Source organism: Salvelinus namaycush, chromosome 4 (genome assembly GCF_016432855.1).
Source record: "Salvelinus namaycush isolate Seneca chromosome 4, SaNama_1.0, whole genome shotgun sequence".
Classification (NCBI taxonomy): domain Eukaryota; kingdom Metazoa; phylum Chordata; class Actinopteri; order Salmoniformes; family Salmonidae; genus Salvelinus; species Salvelinus namaycush.
Window position 1 is genome coordinate 453001 of NC_052310.1, and position 26260 is coordinate 479260.

The 26260-nt window shown below is 45.6% G+C and overlaps 1 protein-coding gene across 4 annotated transcripts in view; it reads right to left on the reverse strand.

Moving 5' to 3' along the window:
• Positions 1-26260, reverse strand: part of LOC120046048 (interferon-induced, double-stranded RNA-activated protein kinase-like) — a 53345-nt gene that overhangs the window by 22996 nt on the left and 4089 nt on the right. For 3 of the 4 annotated variants that reach the window (XM_038990961.1, XM_038990963.1, XM_038990965.1), the window contains exons 2-15: positions 18650-18787; positions 14302-14434; positions 13829-13992; positions 13601-13727; positions 13428-13501; positions 12040-12213; positions 11819-11951; positions 11295-11401; positions 6401-6497; positions 6199-6236; positions 6058-6100; positions 981-1057; positions 679-798; positions 436-564 (exon numbers count right to left, since the gene is read on the reverse strand). In XM_038990961.1, the coding sequence (XP_038846889.1) occupies positions 436-564; positions 679-798; positions 981-1057; positions 6058-6100; positions 6199-6236; positions 6401-6497; positions 11295-11401; positions 11819-11951; positions 12040-12213; positions 13428-13501; positions 13601-13727; positions 13829-13992; positions 14302-14434; positions 18650-18762 (1529 nt within the window). In that variant the 5' untranslated portion in view covers positions 18763-18787. The remainder of the gene's footprint in view (positions 1-435; positions 565-678; positions 799-980; positions 1058-6057; positions 6101-6198; positions 6237-6400; positions 6498-11294; positions 11402-11818; positions 11952-12039; positions 12214-13427; positions 13502-13600; positions 13728-13828; positions 13993-14301; positions 14435-18649; positions 18788-26260) is intronic. The other variant, XM_038990962.1, reaches the window with a different exon arrangement.

Below are 26260 nucleotides of genomic sequence, written 5' to 3' on the forward strand. Positions count from 1 at the left end.
TAGATCCCAGCTCACGGTGGGTCCTTTTTAGATCCCAGCTCATGGTGGGTCCCTTTTAGGTCCCAGCTCATCGTGGGTCCCTTTTAGGTCCCAGCTCATGGTGGGTCCCTTTTAGGTCCCAGCTCATGGTGGGTCCCTTTTAGGTCCCAGCTCATGGTGGGTCCCTTTTAGGTCCCAGCTGTTGTTGCTAGTCAACTTACAGTGGACACCCCCATGAGTGTATTTCAAAACCTCTCCTAAAACCCAACCTGTTTCATTTAATTTGTTGTCAGTGACTCTTTGTTAGTTCCCCCATCTGTTTGAGTGACATTATTGGTTTTCCTGCTGGAGAACGTAACACTAACATGTAAACGTAAACATGTTCTTCTAGTAAAATGTAATTATTCCATAACATCCCCTAGTGCAATAGGAAAGGGACAGTAGTAATAATGTTACTCTGAAGTGGTGTCGCTCTCAGAGGCGGTGTCACATCGGTAGGCGGTGTCCTCCAGCCAGGCGGTGTAGTAACGTACTATGTTGGGGTGCTGAAGGTCTGCTAAGGCACCAACCTCCCGCTTAGCTTTCCTGAGGAAAGAGTCACAGATAAAATCACTCAGTGTCGAATATTATGCAGCGGCTGCATTGAGTGAAAGATCTTACTTCGGATTGCTAAAGTAAACAGAACACAATCGACTATACCCTTTACTCCGTACTATCTTCACGGCAAAATACTTCTGCTCCAGTTCCCGTCGCGCCTTATAAACGTTGCCAAAGCCTCCTTTGCCAATCTTCTCTATCGAGTCAAACTCTGATAAAAACCTGAGAAAATAAATCATATTTAAATAATCAATCCATCGACATGATCAAACTGTGATCAGTATCATAGATGGTTAGTATTCCATCGGCAAATAGATTTCAATGCCATCTACTTCATACATTAATATGTGTGGGGGTAGATAAATGAGTATCATTGTCATGCTAAAAGTAAACTCATAATGTACCTAGATTTAACTGGTTGGTTGGATGTCCTTCCACTTGACAAGGTTTCTAAATTGTTGCCTTTTAAATTGGGACCTTCCTTTAAAAAAACAACAATGACAAACACTCAATCAACATTTAATACTGCAGTCCATATATCCTCAACAGCAGGGGTGGGCAACTTTGAATGGGGGCCTGGGGCCACAATAAATCTGAACTCAGCAGTTGTCTCGCAGGTCTGCGTACCCACATCCGTAAGGTTTCCGTTAGTCGGTAATAGCCGTCTTTTGGCCGTAAAAAAAATTAGAAAAGCTGCTAAATGAAATTGGCATCGCCCAATTGTCCGGGAGAAGATAAAACATCCAAAAACTCCCCAAATACAGGTGTGCCAAGCTTGTAGCTTCATACCCAAGAAGACTCGAGGCTGTAATCGCTGCCAAAGGTGCTTCAACAAAGTACTGAGTAAAGGGTCTGAATACTTATGTTAAATGTGATATCAGTTTTTTTTTTGTATAAATTTGCTCAAAAAAAAAAAAAAAACTGTTTTTGCTTTGCCATTATGGGGTATTGTGATGTCATTATGGGGTATTGTGATGTCATTATGGGGTATTTTGTGTAGATTGAAGAGGGGGGGGGGGGGGACAATTGAATCCATTGTAGAATAAGGCTGTAACGTAACAAAATGTGGTAAACGTCAAGGGGTCTGAATACTTTCCGAAGGCACTGTATTTTATTAATCACACGCATAAAGCATACAGATATAGAGCCTTTGAGGGAAAAATCTGTCAGACGGTGCTTTTATAACACCAATCACTGCTGCAACAATTGTAAATGCAATCGTGTGCCAGAAAATAGTTTTTACTGGTAATGGAAGAGAGCTTTTCATTCACAATTCCAAATCATAAGGAAGGCAGAAGGCAGGCGTCATCAGTGGGTCACACTTTTCAACGAGCTGGAGGCAGTATTCATTTTGATACTTCATTGTTTTCTACTTAACGATTTACTACATGTTTTTACCTTGTTTCAAAGTAACCCAGGCAAAATCTCACCTTATCCGTGGAGGCAATTCTTTTATACAGACTTCCATATGCCATTTAAACCAGTAGTCTACTGTTTTATACAGACTTCCATATGCCATTTAAACCAGTAGCCTAATGTTTTATACAGACTTCCATATGCCATTTAAACCAGTAGCCTAATGTTTTATACAGACTTCCATATGCCATTTAAACCAGTAGCCTAATGTTTTATACAGACTTCCATATGCCATTGAAACCAATAGTCTATTGTTTTATACAGACTTCCATATGCCATTGAAACCAATAGTCTAATGTTTTATACAGACTTCCATATGCCATTGAAACCAGTAGCCTAATGTTTTATACAGACTTCCATATGCCATTTAAACCAGTAGCCTAATGTTTTATACAGACTTCCATATGCCATTTAAACCAGTAGCCTAATGTGTTATACAGACTTCCATATGCCATTTAAACCAGTAGTCTAATGTTTTATACAGACTTCCATATGCCATTTAAACCAGTAGCCTAATGTGTTATACAGACTTCCATATGCCATTTAAACCAGTAGTCTAATGTGTTATACAGACTTCCATATGCCATTGAAACCAGTAGTCTACTGTTTTATACAGACTTCCATATGCCATTGAAACCAGTAGTCTAATGTTTTATACAGACTTCCATATGCCATTTAAACCAGTAGCCTAATGTGTTATACAGACTTCCATATGCCATTTAAACCAGTAGTCTACTGTGTTATACAGACTTCCATATGCCATTGAAACCAGTAGTCTACTGTGTTATACAGACTTCCATATGCCATTGAAACCAGTAGTCTACTGTGTTATACAGACTTCCATATGCCATTGAAACCAGTAGCCTAATGTTTTATACAGACTGCCATATGCCATTGAAACCAGTAGTCTAATGTTTTATACAGACTTCCATATGCCATTGAAATCAGTAGCCTAATGTTTTATACAGACTTCCATATGCCATTTAAACCAGTAGCCTAATGTTTTATACAGACTTCCATATGCCATTGAAACCAGTAGTCTACTGTGTTATACAGACTTCCATATGCCATTTAAACCAGTAGTCTATTGTTTTATACAGACTTCCATATGCCATTTAAACCAGTAGCCTATTGTTTTATACAGACTTCCATATGCCATTGAAACCAGTAGCCTACTGTTTTATACAGACTGCCATATGCCATTTAAACCAGTAGTCTACTGTGTTATACAGACTTCCATATGCCATTTAAACCAGTAGCCTACTGTTTTATACAGACTGCCATATGCCATTTAAACCAGTAGTCTACTGTGTTATACAGACTTCCATATGCCATTTAAACCAGTAGCCTAATGTGTTATACAGACTGCCATATGCCATTTAAACCAGTAGTCTACTGTGTTATACAGACTTCCATATGCCATTTAAACCAGTAGCCTAATGTTTTATACAGACTTCCATATGCCATTGAAACCAGTAGTCTACTGTGTTATACAGACTTCCATATGCCATTTAAACCAGTAGCCTAATGTGTTATACAGACTTCCATATGCCATTTAAACCAGTAGCCTAATGTGTTATACAGACTTCCATATGCCATTTAAACCAGTAGTCTATTGTTTTATACAGACTTCCATATGCCATTTAAACCAGTAGTCTATTGTTTTATACAGACTTCCATATGCCATTGAAACCAGTAGCCTACTGTTTTATACAGACTGCCATTTAAACCAGTAGTCTAATGTTTTATACAGACTTCCATATGCCATTTAAACCAGTAGCCTATTGTTTTATACAGACTGCCATATGCCATTTAAACCAGTAGTCTACTGTGTTATACAGACGCCCTGACCTTAGAGTTCCTTATTATTTTCTATGTTTGGTTAGGGTCAGGGTGTGACTCGGGTGGGAAAATCTGTTTTCTATTTCTTTGTTGTTTTTGGCCGAGTGTGGTTCCCAATCAGAGGCAGCTGTCTATCGTTGTCTCTGATTGGGTAATCATATATAAGTTGTCCTTTTCCGTTTTGGGTTTTGTGTTGTTTTCTGTTTAGGTTGTTTCCCTGACAGAACTGTGCGCTTTCGTTTTCTCCTTTTGTCATTTTTGTTTGAGTGTTTTTGTGAACATTAAATCATGACCACTTTCAACGCTGCGCTTTGGTCTCCTTCCGACGACGAACGTAACACGTGGAATGCTTTACTATAAAGGCGCACGTATCAGCTAGTGATTTTGCTGTTCGTTAAACATCCTGTTGGCTGCAGGAAAAGTTAAATGTGGGCAGTAATTGTAACATCTTCAACGTGCGCGGTAAGGACACACATCATTGCATCCTCGACTTGTATGTTCTGTTCAGACGAATTATCATAACGTAAATGGAATTGTCTGTCATTCTGAGCACCGTGGGTGGACACTCTATTCAGGTTACGTACCCCAATGCATATGGGTCCAGTACATGTCTCAAATTGTCCGGTAAATTAAAATGCTGCAGGTCAAATGTCCAGAGCCACATTTTCATAACGAAAACCCTAATCTATTTTAGTTAATTTCATGCAATTCTACACATTTTGCCATGGAGTGTAGAGCAAATGTTATGGTTTTAAAGCAAGTTTGATGCAATTCTACACATTTTGCCATGTGGTGGAGACATTATTTTTTGTAGTTTTAAATATGATATCTGAGTGAGATTGACTCACAAAATCAAATGGGGGGGCCCAACGACCGGTAATTCGACCATGATAACAAGTTTAGATTGCTGAGTTAGTTTAGCGGGCCAGCTGTCTAAAAAATGTTAGCTGACTGACGAGTAAAACTGGATCACAACGAAATTTAGAAATTGCACCTTGTGTAGTCCACTATTGTAGTAAGTTGAGACCCCAGCTGAAATCCAACCAAAATTCAATAATAATACTCTTTTGATCCGAGGGCCTTCAAAAAGGCGCCAGTTGCCCATCCCTGCTATATAATATCTTTATAGAGTAGCCTCTACAACAAACTGCTCGAAGATCAAACCATCACATAGTCAGTTGCAGCCAAATATATTGGCATCCTTGCACTTTTCTTAAATATTTTCCTATATCTTGTCAAACAAGTTGAAATTGAAAAGACTGTTTGGTCTCTACATCTTTTTATTTGATTTTCTACATTGCAGAAAATGTTTTGCTACCTCCTGGTACTAGGGGCCTTGAACGTGTGCAAGGCATCATTAACTCAGCAGATTAGCAGGTATTTTGGGAGTCCAATGTTCAACCCAGTGTCCAAAAACTGAGGTCTCCATTGAAGGTTGTGGGTCTTCCAGCAGGCCAACTACACTTCCAGCAGGCCAACTACACTTCCAGCAGGCCAGCTACACTTCCAGCAGGCCAACTACACTTCCAGCAGGCCAACTACACTTCCAGCAGGCCAACTACACTTCCAGCAGGCCAACTACACTTCCAGCAGGCAAACTACCGCAAACACACATCAAACACACGTAAAAAAGCACAGAAGAGATGTTCTGGAGTGACCAGTGAAGAGTCCAGACCTGAATCACATTCAGAACCTATGGCGAGATCTGAAAACAGCAGTTGGAGGAGGAAATCCCTCAAACGTTGAAGAATTAGAGCAGGTTGCTGCTGAAGACTGGGCCCAATTGCCAGTAGAAAGGTGTAGGAAGCTCATTGATGCCTACAAGAAGTTTGTCTGCAGTTATCTTGGCCAAAGACTGGGCAACCAAGTACTAACTCAGAGGTGCCAATCATATATCTTAAAAAAAAATTTTTTACCGACATTTACAAAAATAAAATAGTTATTTTTCTATTTTAACTTATTTAAAGAAGAATTTGGAATTATTTAAGAAAAGTGCCAATGCATTTGACCACAACTCTAAGTGTATAATCAAGATAATTATTTTCATCTTGGACCACACAGGAAATAAGTCAATGACTTTTCATCTCTGTCATATCAATTAAACCAATCTACCAATCTACCAATCAACCAATCAACCAATCTACCAATCAACCAATCTACCAATCAACCAATCAAGTCATACTTTTCTCAGAAGGTTTTTTTTAGTATCTTGGAGACTAATACCTGTTTGGTCTTGACCGGTGACATCAGGAAGTTGGGTGCTAGTCTAAAGCAGAGGTCAAAGGTCAGATAGTCCAGGTATTGGAGTGTAAAATAAAAACAACTTCATCTTGAAAGAAGAAAGAGTCTTGAATTGGGGCTTACCTTTTTTTAGGCTTCACATTTACAGGGCTTTCGTCCTGCTTATAGAACAGAATAGAACAGATATTGATTTGCTGTCACAAAAAATACCCAATGTCTTACATCATGCTTAAAGAATACAATACGTGTTTATGTTGGCAGTATCACCGCTCACATCCTGTGAATCGTTGAGCTGAAACTATAGCAACAACAAGAGGATCTGTACCTTGGGGGAGCTGATGTTAACGGAGTCTGCGAATATGATGGACTCACTGGCACTTCCTGCAATACTCAGGGATGATGGCGTTGCATCCTGGGATTCCCTGGGAGAATAGAATAGAAAATATACTTTATTGTAAATTTTCAAAGGAAATTGATTGATTTGCTGTCACAATAGACATAAAAAACACATTCAGTCTAAGGCTTTCATGGTTTTCACACTGATATTCAATTCCAAATAATGGTATTTAGGATAGTCCTCCATCTTACCATGTACCGGGGGGTTATAGAGGATAGTCCTCCATCTTACCATGTACTAGAGGGGGTATTTAGGATAGTCCTCCATCTTACCATGTACTGGGGGGTTATAGAGGATAGTCCTCCATCTTACCATGTATGGGGGGGGGGGGGGGGGGTTATAGAGGATAGTCCTCCATCTGACCATGTACTGGAGGGGGTATTTAGGATAGTCCTCCATCTTACCATGTACTGGGGGGGGGGTTATAGAGGATAGTCCTCCATCTTACCATGTACTGGAGGGGGTTATAGAGGAGAGTCCTCCATCTTACCATGTACTAGGGGGGGTATTTAGGATAGTCCTCCATCTTACCATGTACTGGGGGGTTATAGAGGATAGTCCTCCATCTTACCATGTACTAGAGGGGGTATTTAGGATAGTCCTCCATCTTACCATGTACTGGGGGGTTATAGAGGATAGTCCTCCATCTTACCATGTATGGGGGGGGGGGGGGGGGTTATAGAGGATAGTCCTCCATCTGACCATGTACTGGAGGGGGTATTTAGGATAGTCCTCCATCTTACCATGTACTGGGGGGGGGGTTATAGAGGATAGTCCTCCATCTTACCATGTACTGGAGGGGGTTATAGAGGAGAGTCCTCCATCTTACCATGTACTGGGGGGGGGGGGGGGGGGTTATAGAGGATAGTCCTCCATCTTACCATGTACTGGAGGGAGTTAGAGAGGAGAGTCCTCCATCTTACAATGTACTGGGGGGGGGGGGGGGGGGTTATAGAGGATAGTCCTCCATCTTACCATGTACTGGGGGGGGGGTTATAGAGGCTAGTCCTCCATCTTACCATGTATGGTCGGGGGGGGGGGGGGGGGGGTTATAGAGGATAGTCCTCCATCTTACCATGTACTGGGGGGGGGGGGTTATAGAGGATAGTCCTCCATCTTACCATGTACTGGAGGGGGTTATAGAGGAGAGTCCTCCATCTGACCATGTACTGGGGGGGGGGGGGGGGGGTTATAGAGGATAGTCCTCCATCTTACCATGTACTGGAGGGAGTTAGAGAGGAGAGTCCTCCATCTTACAATGTACTGGAGGGGGTTAGAGGATAGTCCTCCATCTTACCATGTACTGGGGGGGGGGGGGGGTTATAGAGGATAGTCCTCCATCTTACCATGTACTGGAGTTATAGAGAATAGTCTTCCATCTTACCATGTACTGTGGGGGGGGGGGGGGTTATAGAGGATAGTCATCCATCTTACCATGTACTGGGGGGGGTATTTAGGATAGTCCTCCATCTTACTATGTACTGGGGGGGGTTATAGAGGATAGCCTTCCATCTTACCATGTACTGGAGGGGGTTATAGAGGATAGTCCTCCATCTTACCATGTACTGGAGGGGGGTTATAGAGGATAGTCCTCCATCTTACCATGTACTGGAGGGAGTTAGAGAGGAGAGTCCTCCATCTTACAATGTACTGGAGGGGGTTAGAGGGTAGTCCTCTATCTTATCATGTACTGGAGGGGGGTTATAGAGAATAGTCCTCCATCTTACCATGTACTGGGGGGGGTTATAGATAATAGTCCTCCATCTTACCATGTACTGGAGGGGGTATTTAGGATAGTCCTCCATCTTACCATGTACTGGAGGGGGTATTTAGGATAGTCCTCCATCTTACCATGTACTGGGGGGGGGGGGGGGGTTATAGAGGATAGCCCTCCATCTTACCATGTACTGGGGGGGGGGGGGGGTTATAAAGAATAGTCCTCCATCTTACCATGTACTGGGGGGGGGGGGTTATATAGGATAGTCCTCCATCTTACCATGTACTGGAGTGGGTATCTAGGATTTACATTTTACATTTTAAGTCATTTAGCAGACGCTCTTATCCAGAGCGACTTACAAATTGGAAAGTTCATACATATTCATCCTGGTCCCCCCGTGGGAATTGAACCCACAACCCTGGCGTTGCAAGCGCCATGCTCTACCAACTGAGCCACACGGGACCACAGGATAGTCCTCCATCTTACCATGTACTGGGGGGGGGGGGGGGGTTATAGAGGATAGCCCTCCATCTTACCATGTACTGGGGGGGGGGGGGGGGGGGGGGGTTATAGAGGATAGTCCTCCATCTTACCATGTACTGGGGGGGGGGTATAGAGGATAGTCCTCCATCTTACCATGTACTGGGGGGGGGGGGGGTTATAGAGGATAGTCCTCCATCTTACCATGTACTGGAGGGGGGTTATAGAGGAGAGTCCTCCATCTTACCATGTACTGGAGGGGGTTATAGAGGATAGTCCTCCATCTTACCATGTACTGGAGGGGGTTAGAGGATAGTCCTCCATCTTACCATGTACTGTAGGGGGTTAGAGGATAGTCCTCCATCTTACCATGTACTGGAGGGGGTTAGAGGATAGTCCTCCATCTTGACGTGTACTGGAGGGGGTTATAGAGGATAGTCCTCCATCTTACCATATACTGGAGGGGGTTATAGAGGATAGTCCTCCATCTTACCATGTACTGGAGGGGGTTAGAGGATAGTCCTCCATCTTACCATGTATTGGAGGGAGTTAGAGGATAGTCCTCCATCTTACCATGTACTGGAGTGGGTTAGAGGATAGTACTCCATCTTACCATATACTGGAGGGGGTTATAGAGGATAGTCCTCCATCTTACCATGTACTGGAGGGGGTTAGAGGATAGTCCTCCATCTTACCATGTACTGGAGGGAGTTAGAGGATAGTACTCCATCTTACCATATACTGGAGGGGGTTATAGAGGATAGTCCTCCAACTTACCATGTACTGGGGGGGTTAGAGGATAGTCCTCCATCTTACCATGTACTGGAGGGGGTTAGAGGATAGTACTCCATCTTACCATGTACTGGAGGGGGTTAGAGGATAGTACTCCATCTTACCATGTACTGGAGGGGGTTAGAGGATAGTACTCCATCTTACCATGTACTGGAGGGGGTTAGAGGATAGTACTCCATCTTACCATGTACTGGAGGGGGTTAGAGGATAGTCCTCCATCTTACCATGTACTGGAGGGGGTTATAGAGGATAGTCCTCCAACTTACCATGTACTGGAGAGGGTTATTTAGGATAGTCCTCCATCTTACCATGTACTGGAGGGGGTTATAGAGGATAGTCCTCCATCTTACCATGTACTGGAGGGGGTTAGAGGATAGTCCTCCATCTTACCATGTACTGGAGGGAGTTAGAGGATAGTCCTCCATCTTACCATGTACTGGAGGGGGTTAGAGGATAGTACTCCATCTTACCATGTACTGGAGGGGGTTAGAGGATAGTACTCCATCTTACCATGTACTGGAGGGGTTAGAGGATAGTCCTCCATCTTACAATGTACTGGAGGGGGTTATAGAGGATAGTCCTCCAACTTACTATGTACTGGAGGGGGTTATAGAGGATAGTCCTTGTTACGGATACAAGTATTCTGTGTGTATCCTGTGTGTATTTCTGTTCTCTCCTTCTCCCCTACTCACAGGTGACAACCATCATTCCCCAATCAGTCATCAATTAGTCGCTAATCAGAAGACACCTGCTCCTTTTCTCCTACCCAATCACAGTTCCTTTCCCTTGGTTTAAAAACCCTGTCAGTTGTTTTCTCAGGAGCTCAATCTCTCTGTAAATGCCATATGTTTGTAGATCTCTTGTGTGGTTTAGCATCTACATGTCACTTTGTCCCCACCTGTGAGTATTGTGTTTGTTATGGTGTTTCTTTGATAGTGGGAAAAGGGGGTAACCAGACAGTTCGCCCATGGGCATACACTACCCGTAGGTAAACTTTGTTAAATACACTAGTTAGAACTGGGCGGACCACCCCCTGTATGTTTTTGGTTAGTTAGCTGTTGTGGAAATAGGCTAGGTTTTTGGATGCTTATTGTTTCATTCCTTGGGTCCAGCTCAGCCCCTTTTCCTGCTCCGCCCATTACCGTGTGTTTGTTAATAAACCCTGAGTTTGACGGTAAATATTAGTTGTCGTGGTTATTTTCATTCTCACTCTTACTTTGTCACTACTATAATTTGCATGAGTTATGTTACGGGTCCCATTACCATCCCCCCTAGATTGTCGGGCCAAAGGGATTCGTAACAGTCCTCCACCTTACCATGTACTGGGGGGGGGGGGGGGGGGGTTATAGAGGATAGTCCTCCTTCTTACCATGTACTGGAGGGGGTATTTAGGATAGTCCTCCATCTTACCATGTACTGGAGTGGGTATTTAGGATAGTCCTCCATCTTACCATGTACTGGGGGGGGGGGGTTATAGAGGATAGTCCTCCATCTTACCATGTACTGGAGGGGGGGGGTTATAGAGGATAGTCCTCCATCTTACCATGTACTGGAGGGGGTTAGAGGATAGTCCTCCTTCTTACCATGTACTGGAGGGGGTATTTAGGATAGTCCTCCAACTTACCATGTACTGGAGGGGGGTTATAGAGGATAGTCCTTCATCTTACCATGTACTGAAGGGGGTTAGAGGATAGTCCTCCATCTTACCATGTACTGGAGGGGGTTATAGAGGATAGTCCTCCATCTTGATGTGTACTGGAGGGGGTTATAGAGGATAGTCCGCCATCTTACCATGTACTGGAGGGTGTTATAGAGGATAGTCCTCCATCTTACCGTGTACTGGAGGGGGTTAGAGAGGATAGTCCTCCATCTTGACGTGTACTGGAGGGGGTTAGAGAGGATAGTCCTCCATCTTCTGAAATTGTTGATCTGCAAGACACCTATAAACCACAACATAGAGATAAAGAACACAGTCAACAGAGACAGACAGACACTTGTCTACTTTACATTGTAGAGAAATATAAACACTTGAAACTAGGAGAGGCTATTTTCAGGAAAGGCTGTTGGCCCGAGGGATTAACGTTAATGTCCCGGACCCGAGGGATTAACGTTAATGTCCAGGCCCGAGGAATTAACGTTAATGTCCGGGGCCCGAGGGGAAATTTGTTTTAGGCCGGGATTCAATCCGATCGCACTTTTCCAGCTAGGCACCTTTTAAAGGCAATGTTTCCGTGTTTCACATTCAAAGTAACGCTGCATATGTCAGCTTAACCAGCCGTAAGCGCGCTATAACACTACCGCTGATCGGATTGAATCTGCTGTTAATAACCAGTGTACTGATGATGGTAAATGTCTACCTGGCTGTTCCAGTCAGACTGTTCTTGAAGAGCAGACCATGCTAACTGAGCAGCTTGTTGTTTGGCCTCTTTGGCTGTCTTACCCAAACCATCTGGGTATTCTCTCTTGTCAATCAATACTTTATAAACAAATCTGTGTGGGGACAAAATAGGTCATATTTTTTTCAGTGACATTTAACGACAGTTGGGATATGATCTTCTCATAGTGTCTGTAGACTCACTGAGGGTCGTGTGACGGTCCGCTCTTCTCCTCTAGTTTAAAGTCAAGAAGCAGTTTGTTTTTCTGACAGTATGGGTTGAGTATGCCTATGAAGTTGGTCTCCTCTGTTGTAATGAAGCTGCATTGTTCTGGAACATTCTGTTCTGGACTCATGGTCATGAGTTCAACCTTTTCACTGGAAGACATAAGAAATCAAAACACAATGTTTATGCCAGGCTGCTAATTATGTGACAGATATGCTTCAACAACAGCTATGGTCGATTTACAGACGACTACAGTTAAGGCTGATTTACAGACGACTACAGCTAAGGCTGATTTACAGACGACTACAGCTAAGGCTGATTTACAGACGACTACAGCTACGGCTGATTTACAGACGACTACGGCTGATTTACAGACGACTACAGCTACGGCTGATTTACAGACGACTACAGCTGATTTACAGACGACTACAGCTGATTTACAGACGACTACGGCTACGGCTGATTTACAGGCGACTACAGCTACGGCTGATTTACAGGCGACTACAGCTACGGCTGATTTACAGACGACTACAGCTACGGCTGATTCACAGACGACTACAGCTACGGCTGATTTACAGACGACTACGGCTGATTTACAGACGACTACGGCTACGGCTGATTTACAGACGACTACGGCTGATTTACAGACGACTACGGCTACGGCTGATTTACAGACGACTACAGCTACGGCTGATTCACAGACGACTACAGCTACGGCTGATTCACCGACGACTACGGCTACGGCTGATTTACAGGCGACTACGGCTACGGCTGATTTACAGGCGACTACTGCTACGGCTGATTAACAGACGACTACAGCTACGGCTGATTTACAGACGACTACAGCTACGGCTGATTTACAGACGACTACAGCTACGGCTGATTTACAGATGACTACAGCTACGGCTGATATACAGACGACTACAGCTACGGCTGATTTACAGACGGCTACAGCTACGGCTGATTTACAGACGGCTACAGCTACGGCTGATTTACAGACGGCTACAGCTACGGCTGATTAACAGACGACTACAGCTACGGCTGATTTACAGACGACTACAGCTACGGCTGATTTACAGACGACTACGGCTACGGCTGATTTACAGACGACTACGGCTACGGCTGATTCACAGACGACTACGGCTACGGCTGATTCACAGACGACTACGGCTACGGCTGATTCACAGACGACTACAGCTACGGCTGATTTACAGACGACTACAGCTACGGCTTATTTACAGACGACTACAGCTACGGCTGATTTACAGACGGCTACAGCTACGGCTGATTCACAGACGACTACAGCTACGGCTGATTACTTGGTAATATATGCAGAAAAATAAAATAAAGAAATGTTTTGTCTTACCTGAGGACCACAACCTTTGGATTCAATTCCTCCTTGTGTTTTCCAGTAGTGCTATTGCAGTTTTCATCTACAGTCTTGGAAACAAAACATTGTTAACTTCTCCACTATCATTAAATAACATTTAGATTGCATATCCTATCATGAGATATAGTGTGTCTATGGTGTGGCCTTACCCCTGTAGTCTGATTACTGCCACGTAACTCCAGATAGACCTGCATTGCTGCTTCCTCCTTAGCCTCCTTCTTCGTGTTCCCAAAGCCCTCTGGGTATTCTTTCTCACCTACCACATACCTACAGCATCTGACATACAACACACACACACACACACCTTTAGTTTTGGATATGACCCTTTGCAACGGCGATGTAAGTGAATAACTTCAGAGTACTGTATGAAGTGTTACTGTGAGGTGTTGTTGGGTCCAACACGTGTTTCTTCCAAAGCCTTTATAGACAGCTTGTACTTATGGCTGTGTTCATTCAGCCAGCACACGTAGTTGGGCTGGGAGATAACTGCTCGGACAGGAGGGGCTGGAGACGGAGCCGGTGACGGAGGACATGAAACAGACTGTTGGAAAAACATTACGCAGGACGTCAGGTCTCAAACTGTATGTTTGATGCTCCAAAAGTCAATATATTCTGTAACTAAACATTAACATATGATAGTACGGTCTTTGTCAATCAAAATGTCACCAGGGACTGTATTTCAGAGTAGGAGTGCTGAGCTAGATCCAGTTCAGCCTTTTACGTCACAATTAATAATGTTATATGGACAGGGGGACCTGATCCTAGATCAGCACTCTGCGATGCTTGATACATACGGCCCGGGTCAACGCCTGTTACCATCAGTAGAACAAAAAGAAAAAGCTGTTCTTACGGCATCCTTCTGCTCTGTCGTCTCCATTATGCCAGCCAGAGCATGTTTAGCAGCATTCTGTCTGGCCTCTTTCTTGTTCTTTCCAACCCCGTTAGGATAGGCATGGCCCTTAATCACCACCCTCACAGTGAAGCTGGGAGAAAGGGGGGAATGTTTAAGGCAATAATTAATGAATAAATTACTGAATGATTGAATTAAATGAATGAATTGTTTCATGATTACAGTACAAACTACATTTTAGTCATTTAGCAGACGCTCTTACTCAAAGCAACTACAGTAGGTGAGACCATCTTAAGGTAACTAGGTGAGACCATCTTCAGGTATCTAGGTGGGACATCTTCAGGTAACTAGGTGAGACCATCTTCAGGTAACTAGGTGGGACATCTTCAGGTAACTAGGTGGGACCATCTTCAGGTAACTAGGTGGGATCATCTTCAGGTAACTAGGTGGGACCATCTTCAGGTAACTAGGTGGGACCATCTTCAGGTAACTAGGTGGTACCATCTTCAGGTAACTAGGTGGAACCATCTTCAGGTAACTAGGTGGGACATCTTCAGGTAACTAGGTGGGACCATCTTCAGGTATCTAGGTGGGACCATCTTCAGGTATCTAGGTGGGACCATCTTCAGGTATCTAGGTGGGACCATCTTCAGGTATCTAGGTGGGACATCTTCAGGTATCTAGGTGGGACATCTTCAGGTATCTAGGTGGGACATCTTCAGGTATCTAGGTGGGACCATCTTAAGGTAACTAGGTGAGACCATCTTAAGGTAACTACAGTGCTGTGAAAGTCTCTTGGTGGAGGTCGACGACCCGGATGTCGGAGTGGGGGCCGTCCTGTCCCAGCGTTCTACCCAGGACCAAAAGCTGCACCCCTGCGCTTTTCTCTCCCATCGTCTTACCCCCGCTGAGAGGAACTATGATGTGGGTAATCGAGTACTCCTTGCTGTCAAGATGGCATTGGAGGAGTGGAGACACTGGTTGGAGGGAGCGGAACACCCATTCTTATTGTGAACCGACCATAAGAACCTGGAAAATCTCCGCACTTCCAAGCGCCTCAACTCTAGGCAGGCTCGTTGGGCCCTGTTATTCACTTGTTTCAATTTCACTCTCTCCTACCGCCCGGGGTCCAAGAATGTGAAACCTGACGCACTCTCACATTTGTATATCCCTGCTGCTACTCCGTCTGACTCCGAGACCAGCCTCCCTACTTCCTGTCCAGCGGCTGCAGTCGTCTGGGGTATAGAGAGCCTGGTCTGTAAGGTGCAGCATTCCTAGCCAGAACCCGATAGGGGATCCGGCTAACCGGATGTTTGTCCCGGACTCTGCCCGTTCCCCGGTCCTGGAATGAGCACATTCCTCAAGACTGACCTGCCATCCAGTCTCCCGTCAGACCCTGGCTTTCATCCGACGATGCTTTTGGTTACTTCCATGGTTCCTGGAAAGCCACCGCATTTGTCTCTGCATTCGTTGCCGCCTGCACTGTGTGTGCACAAAATAAGACTGAGGCACGCTCTGGCTGGCCTTCTCCAAGCGCTCCCTGTTCCTCACCGCCCCTGGTCCCATATATCCCTGGACTTTGTTACGGGTCTTCCTCCGTCAGATGACCCGATCCTGAAGGTGGTGGATAGGTTTTATTAAGCCGCCCATTTATCCCCCTTCCTAAGTGTCCTTCAGTCAAGGAGACGGCTCAGCTCATGGTGCAACACGTCTTCCGGATCCATGGACTTCCAGTCGACATGATCTCCGATCACGGTCCTCAGTTCTCGACCCAGTTCTGGAAGGTGTTCTGAAACCTCATTGGGTCATAGGCCAGCCTGTCCTCTGGTTTTAACCCTCAATCTAACGGCCAGTCGGAGCGAGCCTATCAGGAGCTGGAGAATGCTCTTCGTTGCCTCGTCTCCGCCAACCCCACCATACGCCCGTACACCTTTCCCTGCTCGGCTACTGGTCTCTCGCCCTTCGAGTGTTCCTTGGGATATCAGCCCACCGCTCTTCCCTGAGCAAGAGGAAGAAGTCAGCATACCTTCTGCCCAGATGTTCATCCGCCGCTGTCGCTGTACCTGGAAGAGAGCCCTGGCCGCTCATCTGAAGACCACATCCAGGTATCGGCGACAGACGGATCGTCCCCAGACCCTTGCTCCCCGCTATCAGCTTGGGCACAGGATATAGCTTTCCACTCGGGACCTGCACCTCATAAAGACTTCCTCATATTTGTTCTCCTGTTCTATTGGTTTTCATTCAACTTTCTTTCATTGTCTAGCAGCCAAAGGCATTATCCTAGTTGTATTAGCAAACAGTGATAGTCGTTGCATCTTTAGATCTCCCCTCTTTCTAAATTTTGAACAGATATTTCCATCTCTGTCCGTGAAACCGCTCGCATGTGCGGTGCGCATTTGACATTTTCAGTGTTTTCCAGCAAATTGCATTTTGGAACATTTGTGCGTTTACCCACTGAAAAGAAAGGGCGTATACCTGGGTATAGCCTACACTACACCACTGAGGGTGAAGTTGGGGGAAAGGTGGAAATTTGAGGCCGATACTCAGAGGGAATACATGACTACTGTAGTGGTACTAACTACAGTATACTATGCATGAGTATGAAATTATTGTGATGTCACAGTGGTCATCATGACAATCTGATTAAAATGTAACTCAATATTAGGAAGGCGTTCCTAATGTTTAGTATACTCAGAGCCTTCAGAAAGTATTGACACCCTTTGACTTTTTTCCACGTTTTGTTGCGTTACAAAGTGGGATTAAAATGGATTTAATTGTCTTTTTTTTGTTTGTTAACAATCTACAACAAAATACTCTGAAATGTCAAAGTGGAAGAAAAGTTCTAACATTTGTAAAAGAAAAATAAAACACTATATCTTGATTAGATAAGTATTCAACCCCCTGAGTCAATACATTAGAATCACCTTTAGCAGTGATTACAGCTGTGAGTCTTTCTGGGTAAACCTCTAAGAGCTTTCCACACCTGGATTGAGCAAACTTTGCCACAACAAAATTCTTCAAGCTCTGTCACATTGGTTGTTGATCATGGCTAGACAACCATTTTCAGGTCTTGCCATAGATTTTCAAGTAGATTTAGGTCAAAACTGTAACTCGGCCACTCAGGAACATTCACTTTCTTGTTGGTAAGCAACTCCAGTAGATAGGGCCTTGTGTTTTAGGTTATTGTCCTGCTGAAAGGTGAATTCATCTCCCAGTGTCTGATTTTGCCTGTGCTTAGTTCCATTCCGTTTATTTTTATCCTGAAAAACTCCCCAGTCCTTAAAGATTGCAAGCATACCCATAACATGATGCAGCCACCACTATGCTTGAAAATATGAAGAGTGGTACTCATTAATGTGTTGTATTAGATTTATCCCAAATATAACCCCTTGTTATCAGAAAAAATGTGAATTGCTTTGCCACATTTTTTGCAGTTTTACTTTACTGCCGCCTTGTTGCAAACAGGATGCATGTTTAAAAATATTTTGATTCTGTACAGGCTTCCTTCTTTTCACTCTGTCATTTAGGTTAGTATTGTGGAGTAACTACAATGTTGTTGATCCATCCTCAGTTTCCTCCTATCACAGGCATTAAACTCTGTAACTGTTTTACAGTCACCATTGGTCTCATGGTGAAACCCCTGAGCAGTTTCCTTCCTCTCCAGCAACTGAGTTAAGAAGGACGCCTGTATCTTTGTAGTGACTGGGTGTACTGATACACCAGTGTAATTAATAACTTCACAGTGCTCAAAGGGTTATTCAATGTCTTTGGAAAACATTATTGGTCTTTGTGGTTGAATCTGTGTTTTAAATTCACTGCTTGTCTGAGGAACCTTACAGATAATTGTATGTGTGGGGTACAGAGATGAGGTAATCATGAAACATTATTGTTAAACACTATTAGAGCACTATTAGTCCATGGAACTTATTATGTGACTTGTTAAGTAAAGTTGTACTCCTATTTATTACGTGACTTGTTAAGTAAAGTTGTACTCCTATTTATTACGTGGCTTGTTAAGCAAAGTGTACTCCTATTTATTATGTGACTTGTTAAGCAAAGTGTACTCCTATTTATTATGTGACTTGTTAAGTAAAGTTGTACTCCTATTTAGGATTACCATAAGAAAGGGGTTGAATACTTATTGACCAAAGACATTTCAGCTTTTCATTTTTTATTAACTTGTAAAAATTTCCAAAAACATAATTCCATTTTGACTTTATGGGGTATTGTGTATAGAGAAGTGATAAACAAGCTCTATTGAATCCATTTTAATGTCAGGTTGTAACAAAACAAGTCTAGGGGTGTGACTACTTTCTGAATGCCAGCTATGCCAGTTCAATTGACTTACGTTTTAAGATGATCCGGTCCATCTGTACCAACCTCCTCAAACTTGATGTCAGAGATCTGACGTTTTCTCTGAGCATAGTCATACAGTCTGGAGATATAATTTGTGGAATCCATTTCTTATGATAAAATGTTGTTGAATCTGTAAGACATAAAAGGGGAGAAAAACAAAGGAATATCAAATCAAGACAATTATATAAAATGATAAATGACACACAGTAACAAAGCTGGGGACTGGATTGTTTTATGCGCATAATCAATACGGGTAAGTTAGCTAATAAATCGATATGCAAACAATATAGGGACACAAGCTCCTTATCAAAGGTGAGAGTGACCATGGCTGATAGTTCAAGTTCAATTGGCAAACAATAAATAAACATTCTGCAACAATAATCAAAGTCATAACATAGTGCTAATATCGTTTTCATAACTTCAGGGCCGTCCACACCAAGAACGAGAACTATAACCTCAGGGCCGTCCACACCAAGAACGAGAACTATAACTTCAGGGCCGTCCACACCAAGAATGAGAACTATAACTTCAGGGCCGTCCACACCAAGAACGAGAACTAGAACTTCAGGGCCGTCCAAACCAAGAACGAGAACTAGAACTTCGGGGCCGTCCACACCAAGAACGAGAACTATAACTTCAGGGCCGTCCACACCAAGAATGAGAACTATAACTTCAGGGCCGTCCACACCAAGAACGAGAACTATAACTTCAGGGCCGTCCACACCAAGAACGAGAACTATAACTTCAGGGCCGTCCACACCAAGAACGAGAACTATAACTTCAGGGCCGTCCACACCAAGAACGAGAACTAGAACTTCAGGGCCGTCCACACCAAGAACGAGAACTAGAACTTCAGGGCCGTCCACACCAAGAACGAGAACTAGAACTTCAGGGCCGTCCACACCAAGAACGAGAACTAGAACTTCAGGGCCGTCCACACCAAGAACGAGAACTAGAACTTCAGGGCCGTCCACACCAAGAACGAGAACTAGAACTTCAGGGCCGTCCACACCAAGAACGAGAACTAGAACTTCAGGGCCGTCCACACCAAGAACGAGAACTAGAACTTCAGGGCCGTCCACACCAAGAACGAGAACTAGAACTTCAGGGCCGTCCACACCAAGAACGAGAACTAGAACTTCAGGGCCGTCCACACCAAGAACGAGAACTATAACTTCAGGGCCGTCCACACCAAGAACGAGAACTATAACTTCAGGGCCGTCCACACCAAGAACGAGAACTAGAACTTCAGGGCCGTCCACACCAAGAACGAGAACTAGAACTTCAGGGCCGTCCACACCAAGAACGAGAACTAGAACTTCAGGGCCGTCCACACCAAGAACGAGAACTAGAACTTCAGGGCCGTCCACACCAAGAACGAGAACTAGAACTTCAGGGCCGTCCACACCAAGAACGAGAACTAGAACTTCAGGGCCGTCCACACCAAGAACGAGAACTAGAACTTCAGGGCCGTCCACACCAAGAACGAGAACTAGAACTTCAGGGCCGTCCACACCAAGAACGAGAACTAGAACTTCAGGGCCGTCCACACCAAGAACGAGAACTAGAACTTCAGGGCGGTCCACACCAAGAACGAGAACTAGAACTTCAGGGCCGTCCACACCAAGAACGAGAACTATAACTTCAGGGCCGTCCACACCAAGAACGAGAACTAGAACTTCAGGGCGGTCCACACCAAGAACGAGAACTAGAACTTCAGGGCGGTCCACACCAAGAACGAGAACTAGAACTTCAGGGCGGTCCACACCAAGAACGAGAACTAGAACTTCAGGGCGGTCCACACCAAGAACGAGAACTAGAACTTCAGGGCGGTCCACACCAAGAACGAGAACTAGAACTTCAGGGCGGTCCACACCAAGAACGAGAACTAGAACTTCAGGGCGGTCCACACCAAGAACGAGAACTAGAACTTCAGGGCGGTCCACACCAAGAACGAGAACTAGAACTTCAGGGCCGTCCACACCAAGAACGAGAACTATAACTTAAGGGCGGTCCACACCAAGAACGAGAACTAGAACTTCAGGGCCGTCCACACCAAGAACGAGAACTAGAACTTCAGGGCCGTCCACACCAAGAACGAGAACTAGAACTTCAGGGCCGTCCACACCAAGAACGAGAACTTCAGGGCCGTCCACACCAAGAACGAGAACTAGAACTTCAGGGCCGTCCACACCAAGAACGAGAACTATAACTTCAGGGCCGTCCACACCAAGAACGAGAACTATAACTTCAGGGCCGTCCACACCGAGAACTAGAACTTCAGGGCCGTCCACACCAAGAACGAGAACTTCAGGGCCGTCCACACCAAGAACGAGAACTAGAACTTCAGGGCCGTCCACACCAAGAACGAGAACTAGAACTTCAGGGCCGTCCACACCAAGAACGAGAACTATAACTTCAGGGCCGTCCACACCAAGAACGAGAACTATAACTTCAGGGCCGTCCACACCGAGAACTAGAACTTCAGGGCCGTCCACACCAAGAACGAGAACTAGAACTTCAGGGCCGTCCACACCAAGAACGAGAACTAGAACTTCAGGGCCGTCCACACCAAGAACGAGAACAAATAACTTCAGGGCCGTCCACACCAAGAACGAGAACTATAACTTCAGGGCCGTCCACACCAAGAACGAGAACTATAACTTCAGGGCCGTCCACACCAAGAACGAGAACTATAACTTCAGGGCCGTCCACACCAAGAACGAGAACTATAACTTCAGGGCCGTCCACACCAAGAACGAGAACTAGAACCTCAGGGCCGTCCACACCAAGAACGAGAACTAGAACCTCAGGGCCGTCCACACCAAGAACGAGAACTAGAACTTCAGGGCCGTCCACACCAAGAACGAGAACTAGAACTTCAGGGCCGTCCACACCAAGAACGAGAACTAGAACTTCAGGGCCGTCCACACCAAGAACGAGAACTAGAACTTCAGGGCCGTCCACACCAAGAACGAGAACTAGAACTTCAGGGCCGTCCACACCAAGAACGAGAACTAGAACTTCAGGGCCGTCCACACCAAGAACGAGAACTATAACTTCAGGGCCGTCCACACCAAGAACGAGAACTAGAACTTCAGGGCCGTCCACACCAAGAACGAGAACTATAACTTCAGGGCCGTCCACACCGAGAACTAGAACTTCAGGGCCGTCCACACCAAGAACGAGAACTAGAACTTCAGGGCCGTCCACACCAAGAACGAGAACTATAACTTCAGGGCCGTCCACACCAAGAACGAGAACTAGAACTTCAGGGCCGTCCACACCAAGAACGAGAACTAGAACTTCAGGGCCGTCCACACCAAGAACGAGAACTATAACTTCAGGGCCGTCCACACCAAGAACGAGAACTATAACTTCAGGGCCGTCCACACCAAGAACGAGAACTAGAACTTCAGGGCCGTCCACACCAAGAACGAGAACTAGAACTTCAGGGCCGTCCACACCAAGAACGAGAACTATAACTTCAGGGCCGTCCACACCAAGAACGAGAACTATAACTTCAGGGCCGTCCACACCAAGAACGAGAACTAGAACTTCAGGGCCGTCCACACCAAGAACGAGAACTAGAACTTCAGGGCCGTCCACACCAAGAACGAGAACTAGAACTTCAGGGCCGTCCACACCAAGAACGAGAACTAGAACTTCAGGGCCGTCCACACCAAGAACGAGAACTAGAACTTCAGGGCCGTCCACACCAAGAACGAGAACTAGAACTTCAGGGCCGTCCACACCAAGAACGAGAACTAGAACTTCAGGGCCGTCCACACCAAGAACGAGAACTAGAACTTCAGGGCCGTCCACACCAAGAACGAGAACTAGAACTTCAGGGCCGTCCACACCAAGAACGAGAACTAGAACTTCAGGGCGGTCCACACCAAGAACGAGAACTAGAACTTCAGGGCCGTCCACACCAAGAACGAGAACTAGAACTTCAGGGCCGTCCACACCAAGAACGAGAACTAGAACTTCAGGGCGGTCCACACCAAGAACGAGAACTAGAACTTCAGGGCGGTCCACACCAAGAACGAGAACTAGAACTTCAGGGCGGTCCACACCAAGAACGAGAACTAGAACTTCAGGGCGGTCCACACCAAGAACGAGAACTAGAACTTCAGGACGGTCCACACCAAGAACGAGAACTAGAACTTCAGGGCGGTCCACACCAAGAACGAGAACTAGAACTTCAGGGCGGTCCACACCAAGAACGAGAACTAGAACTTCAGGGCGGTCCACACCAAGAACGAGAACTAGAACTTCAGGGCGGTCCACACCAAGAACGAGAACTAGAACTTCAGGGCGGTCCACACCAAGAACGAGAACTAGAACTTCAGGGCCGTCCACACCAAGAACGAGAACTAGAACTTCAGGGCCGTCCACACCAAGAACGAGAACTAGAACTTCAGGGCCGTCCACACCAAGAACGAGAACTAGAATTTCAGGGCCGTCCACACCAAGAACGAGAACTTCAGGGCCGTCCACACCAAGAACGAGAACTAGAACTTCAGGGCCGTCCACACCAAGAACGAGAACTATAACTTCAGGGCCGTCCACACCGAGAACTAGAACTTCAGGGCCGTCCACACCAAGAACGAGAACTAGAACTTCAGGGCCGTCCACACCAAGAACGAGAACTAGAACTTCAGGGCCGTCCACACCAAGAACGAGAACAAATAACTTCAGGGCCGTCCACACCAAGAACGAGAACTATAACTTCAGGGCCGTCCACACCAAGAACGAGAACTATAACTTCAGGGCCGTCCACACCAAGAACGAGAACTATAACTTCAGGGCCGTCCACACCAAGAACGAGAACTATAACTTCAGGGCCGTCCACACCAAGAACGAGAACTAGAACCTCAGGGCCGTCCACACCAAGAACGAGAACTAGAACCTCAGGGCCGTCCACACCAAGAACGAGAACTAGAACTTCAGGGCCGTCCACACCAAGAACGAGAACTAGAACTTCAGGGCCGTCCACACCAAGAACGAGAACTAGAACTTCAGGGCCGTCCACACCAAGAACGAGAACTAGAACTTCAGGGCCGTCCACACCAAGAACGAGAACTAGAACTTCAGGGCCGTCCACACCAAGAACGAGAACTAGAACTTCAGGGCCGTCCACACCAAGAACGAGAACTAGAACTTCAGGGCCGTCCACACCAAGAACGAGAACTAGAACTTCAGGGCCGTCCACACCAAGAACGAGAACTATAACTTCAGGGCCGTCCACACCAAGAACGAGAACTAGAACTTCAGGGCCGTCCACACCAAGAACGAGAACTAGAACTTCAGGGCCGTCCACACCAAGAACGAGAACTATAACTTCAGGGCCGTCCACACCAAGAACGAGAACTATAACTTCAGGGCCGTCCCACACCAAGAACGAGAACTATAACTTCAGGGCCGTCCACACCAAGAACGAGAACTATAACCTCAGGGCCGTCCACACCAAGAACGAGAACTAGAACTTCAGGGCCGTCCACACCAAGAACGAGAACTATAACTTCAGGGCCGTCCACACCAAGAACGAGAACTAGAACTTAAGGGCGGTCCACACCAAGAACGAGAACTAGAACTTCAGGGCCGTCCACACCAAGAACGAGAACTAGAACTTCAGGGCCGTCCACACCAAGAACGAGAACTAGAACTTCAGGGCCGTCCACACCAAGAACGAGAACTTCAGGGCCGTCCACACCAAGAACGAGAACTAGAACTTCAGGGCCGTCCACACCAAGAACGAGAACTATAACTTCAGGGCCGTCCACACCGAGAACTAGAACTTCAGGGCCGTCCACACCAAGAACGAGAACTAGAACTTCAGGGCCGTCCACACCAAGAACGAGAACTAGAACTTCAGGGCCGTCCACACCAAGAACGAGAACAAATAACTTCAGGGCCGTCCACACCAAGAACGAGAACTATAACTTCAGGGCCGTCCACACCAAGAACGAGAACTATAACTTCAGGGCCGTCCACACCAAGAACGAGAACTATAACTTCAGGGCCGTCCACACCAAGAACGAGAACTATAACTTCAGGGCCGTCCACACCAAGAACGAGAACTAGAACCTCAGGGCCGTCCACACCAAGAACGAGAACTAGAACCTCAGGGCCGTCCACACCAAGAACGAGAACTAGAACTTCAGGGCCGTCCACACCAAGAACGAGAACTAGAACTTCAGGGCCGTCCACACCAAGAACGAGAACTAGAACTTCAGGGCCGTCCACACCAAGAACGAGAACTATAGCTTCAGGGCCGTCCACACCAAGAACGAGAACTATAACTTCAGGGCCGTCCACACCAAGAACGAGAACTATAACTTCAGGGCCGTCCACACCAAGAACGAGAACTATAACTTCAGGGCCGTCCACACCAAGAACGAGAACTATAACTTCAGGGCCGTCCACACCAAGAACGAGAACTATAACTTCAGGGCCGTCCAAACCAAGAACGAGAACTATAACTTCAGGGCCGTCCACACCAAGAACGAGAACTATAACTTCAGGGCCGTCCACACCAAGAACGAGAACTATAACTTCAGGGCCGTCCACACCAAGAACGAGAACTATAACTTCAGGGCCGTCCACACCAAGAACGAGAACTATAACCTCAGGGCCGTCCACACCAAGAACGAGAACTATAACTTCAGGGCCGTCCACACCAAGAACGAGAACTATAACTTCAGGGCCGTCCACACCAAGAACGAGAACTATAGCTTCAGGGCCGTCCACACCAAGAACGAGAACTATAACTTCAGGGCCGTCCACACCAAGAACGAGAACTATAACTTCAGGGCCGTCCACACCAAGAACGAGAACTATAACTTCAGGGCCGTCCACACCAAGAACGAGAACTATAACTTCAGGGCCGTCCACACCAAGAACGAGAACTATAACCTCAGGGCCGTCCACACCAAGAACGAGAACTATAACGATATAGATATTTTGGATCGTTCTAATTCAAGTGAACAGGAGCATTCACACTACAACGATAACCACAAAATGAGTGGAGAACGATAACCAGAGCAATCGCTTGGATTACTTTCAGAGCCATTTCCCCCCCCCTGTCCCTTCCAATTAGAAACCATTGACCAGCAGTGGTGTAGTGCAGGGTATACCCACTTATTTTTCACTGGGCATTGCGTATACTCACTTCTTAATCCCCATGATGCGTATCAAAGTAATGTACTGGAGGTATACACCGTATAAATTAATAAGGCTGATGGAACAGATCAGAATGTTTAGCATTAAAATGTTAATAAACTATTATTTATAGGAGCAGGAATGTGCAGACGACAGCCTGTCCTCAAAATGTTCCAAAATGCAATTTGCAGGGAAATACAGTTCTAAAATGCACACGGCAAGCGGTTTCATGGACAGAGATGGACATATCCCTTAGAAATGTAGAAAGAGGGGAGATCTAAAGATGCAACAACTATCATGGGTTGCTAATATGACTGGGATAATGCCTTTGGCTGCTAGACAATGAAAGAAAGTTGAATGAAAACCAATAGAAAAAGGAAAATGAATATGAGGAAGTCTTTCTAAAATAATTGCCTTCATTTTTCTATGGTGGGAT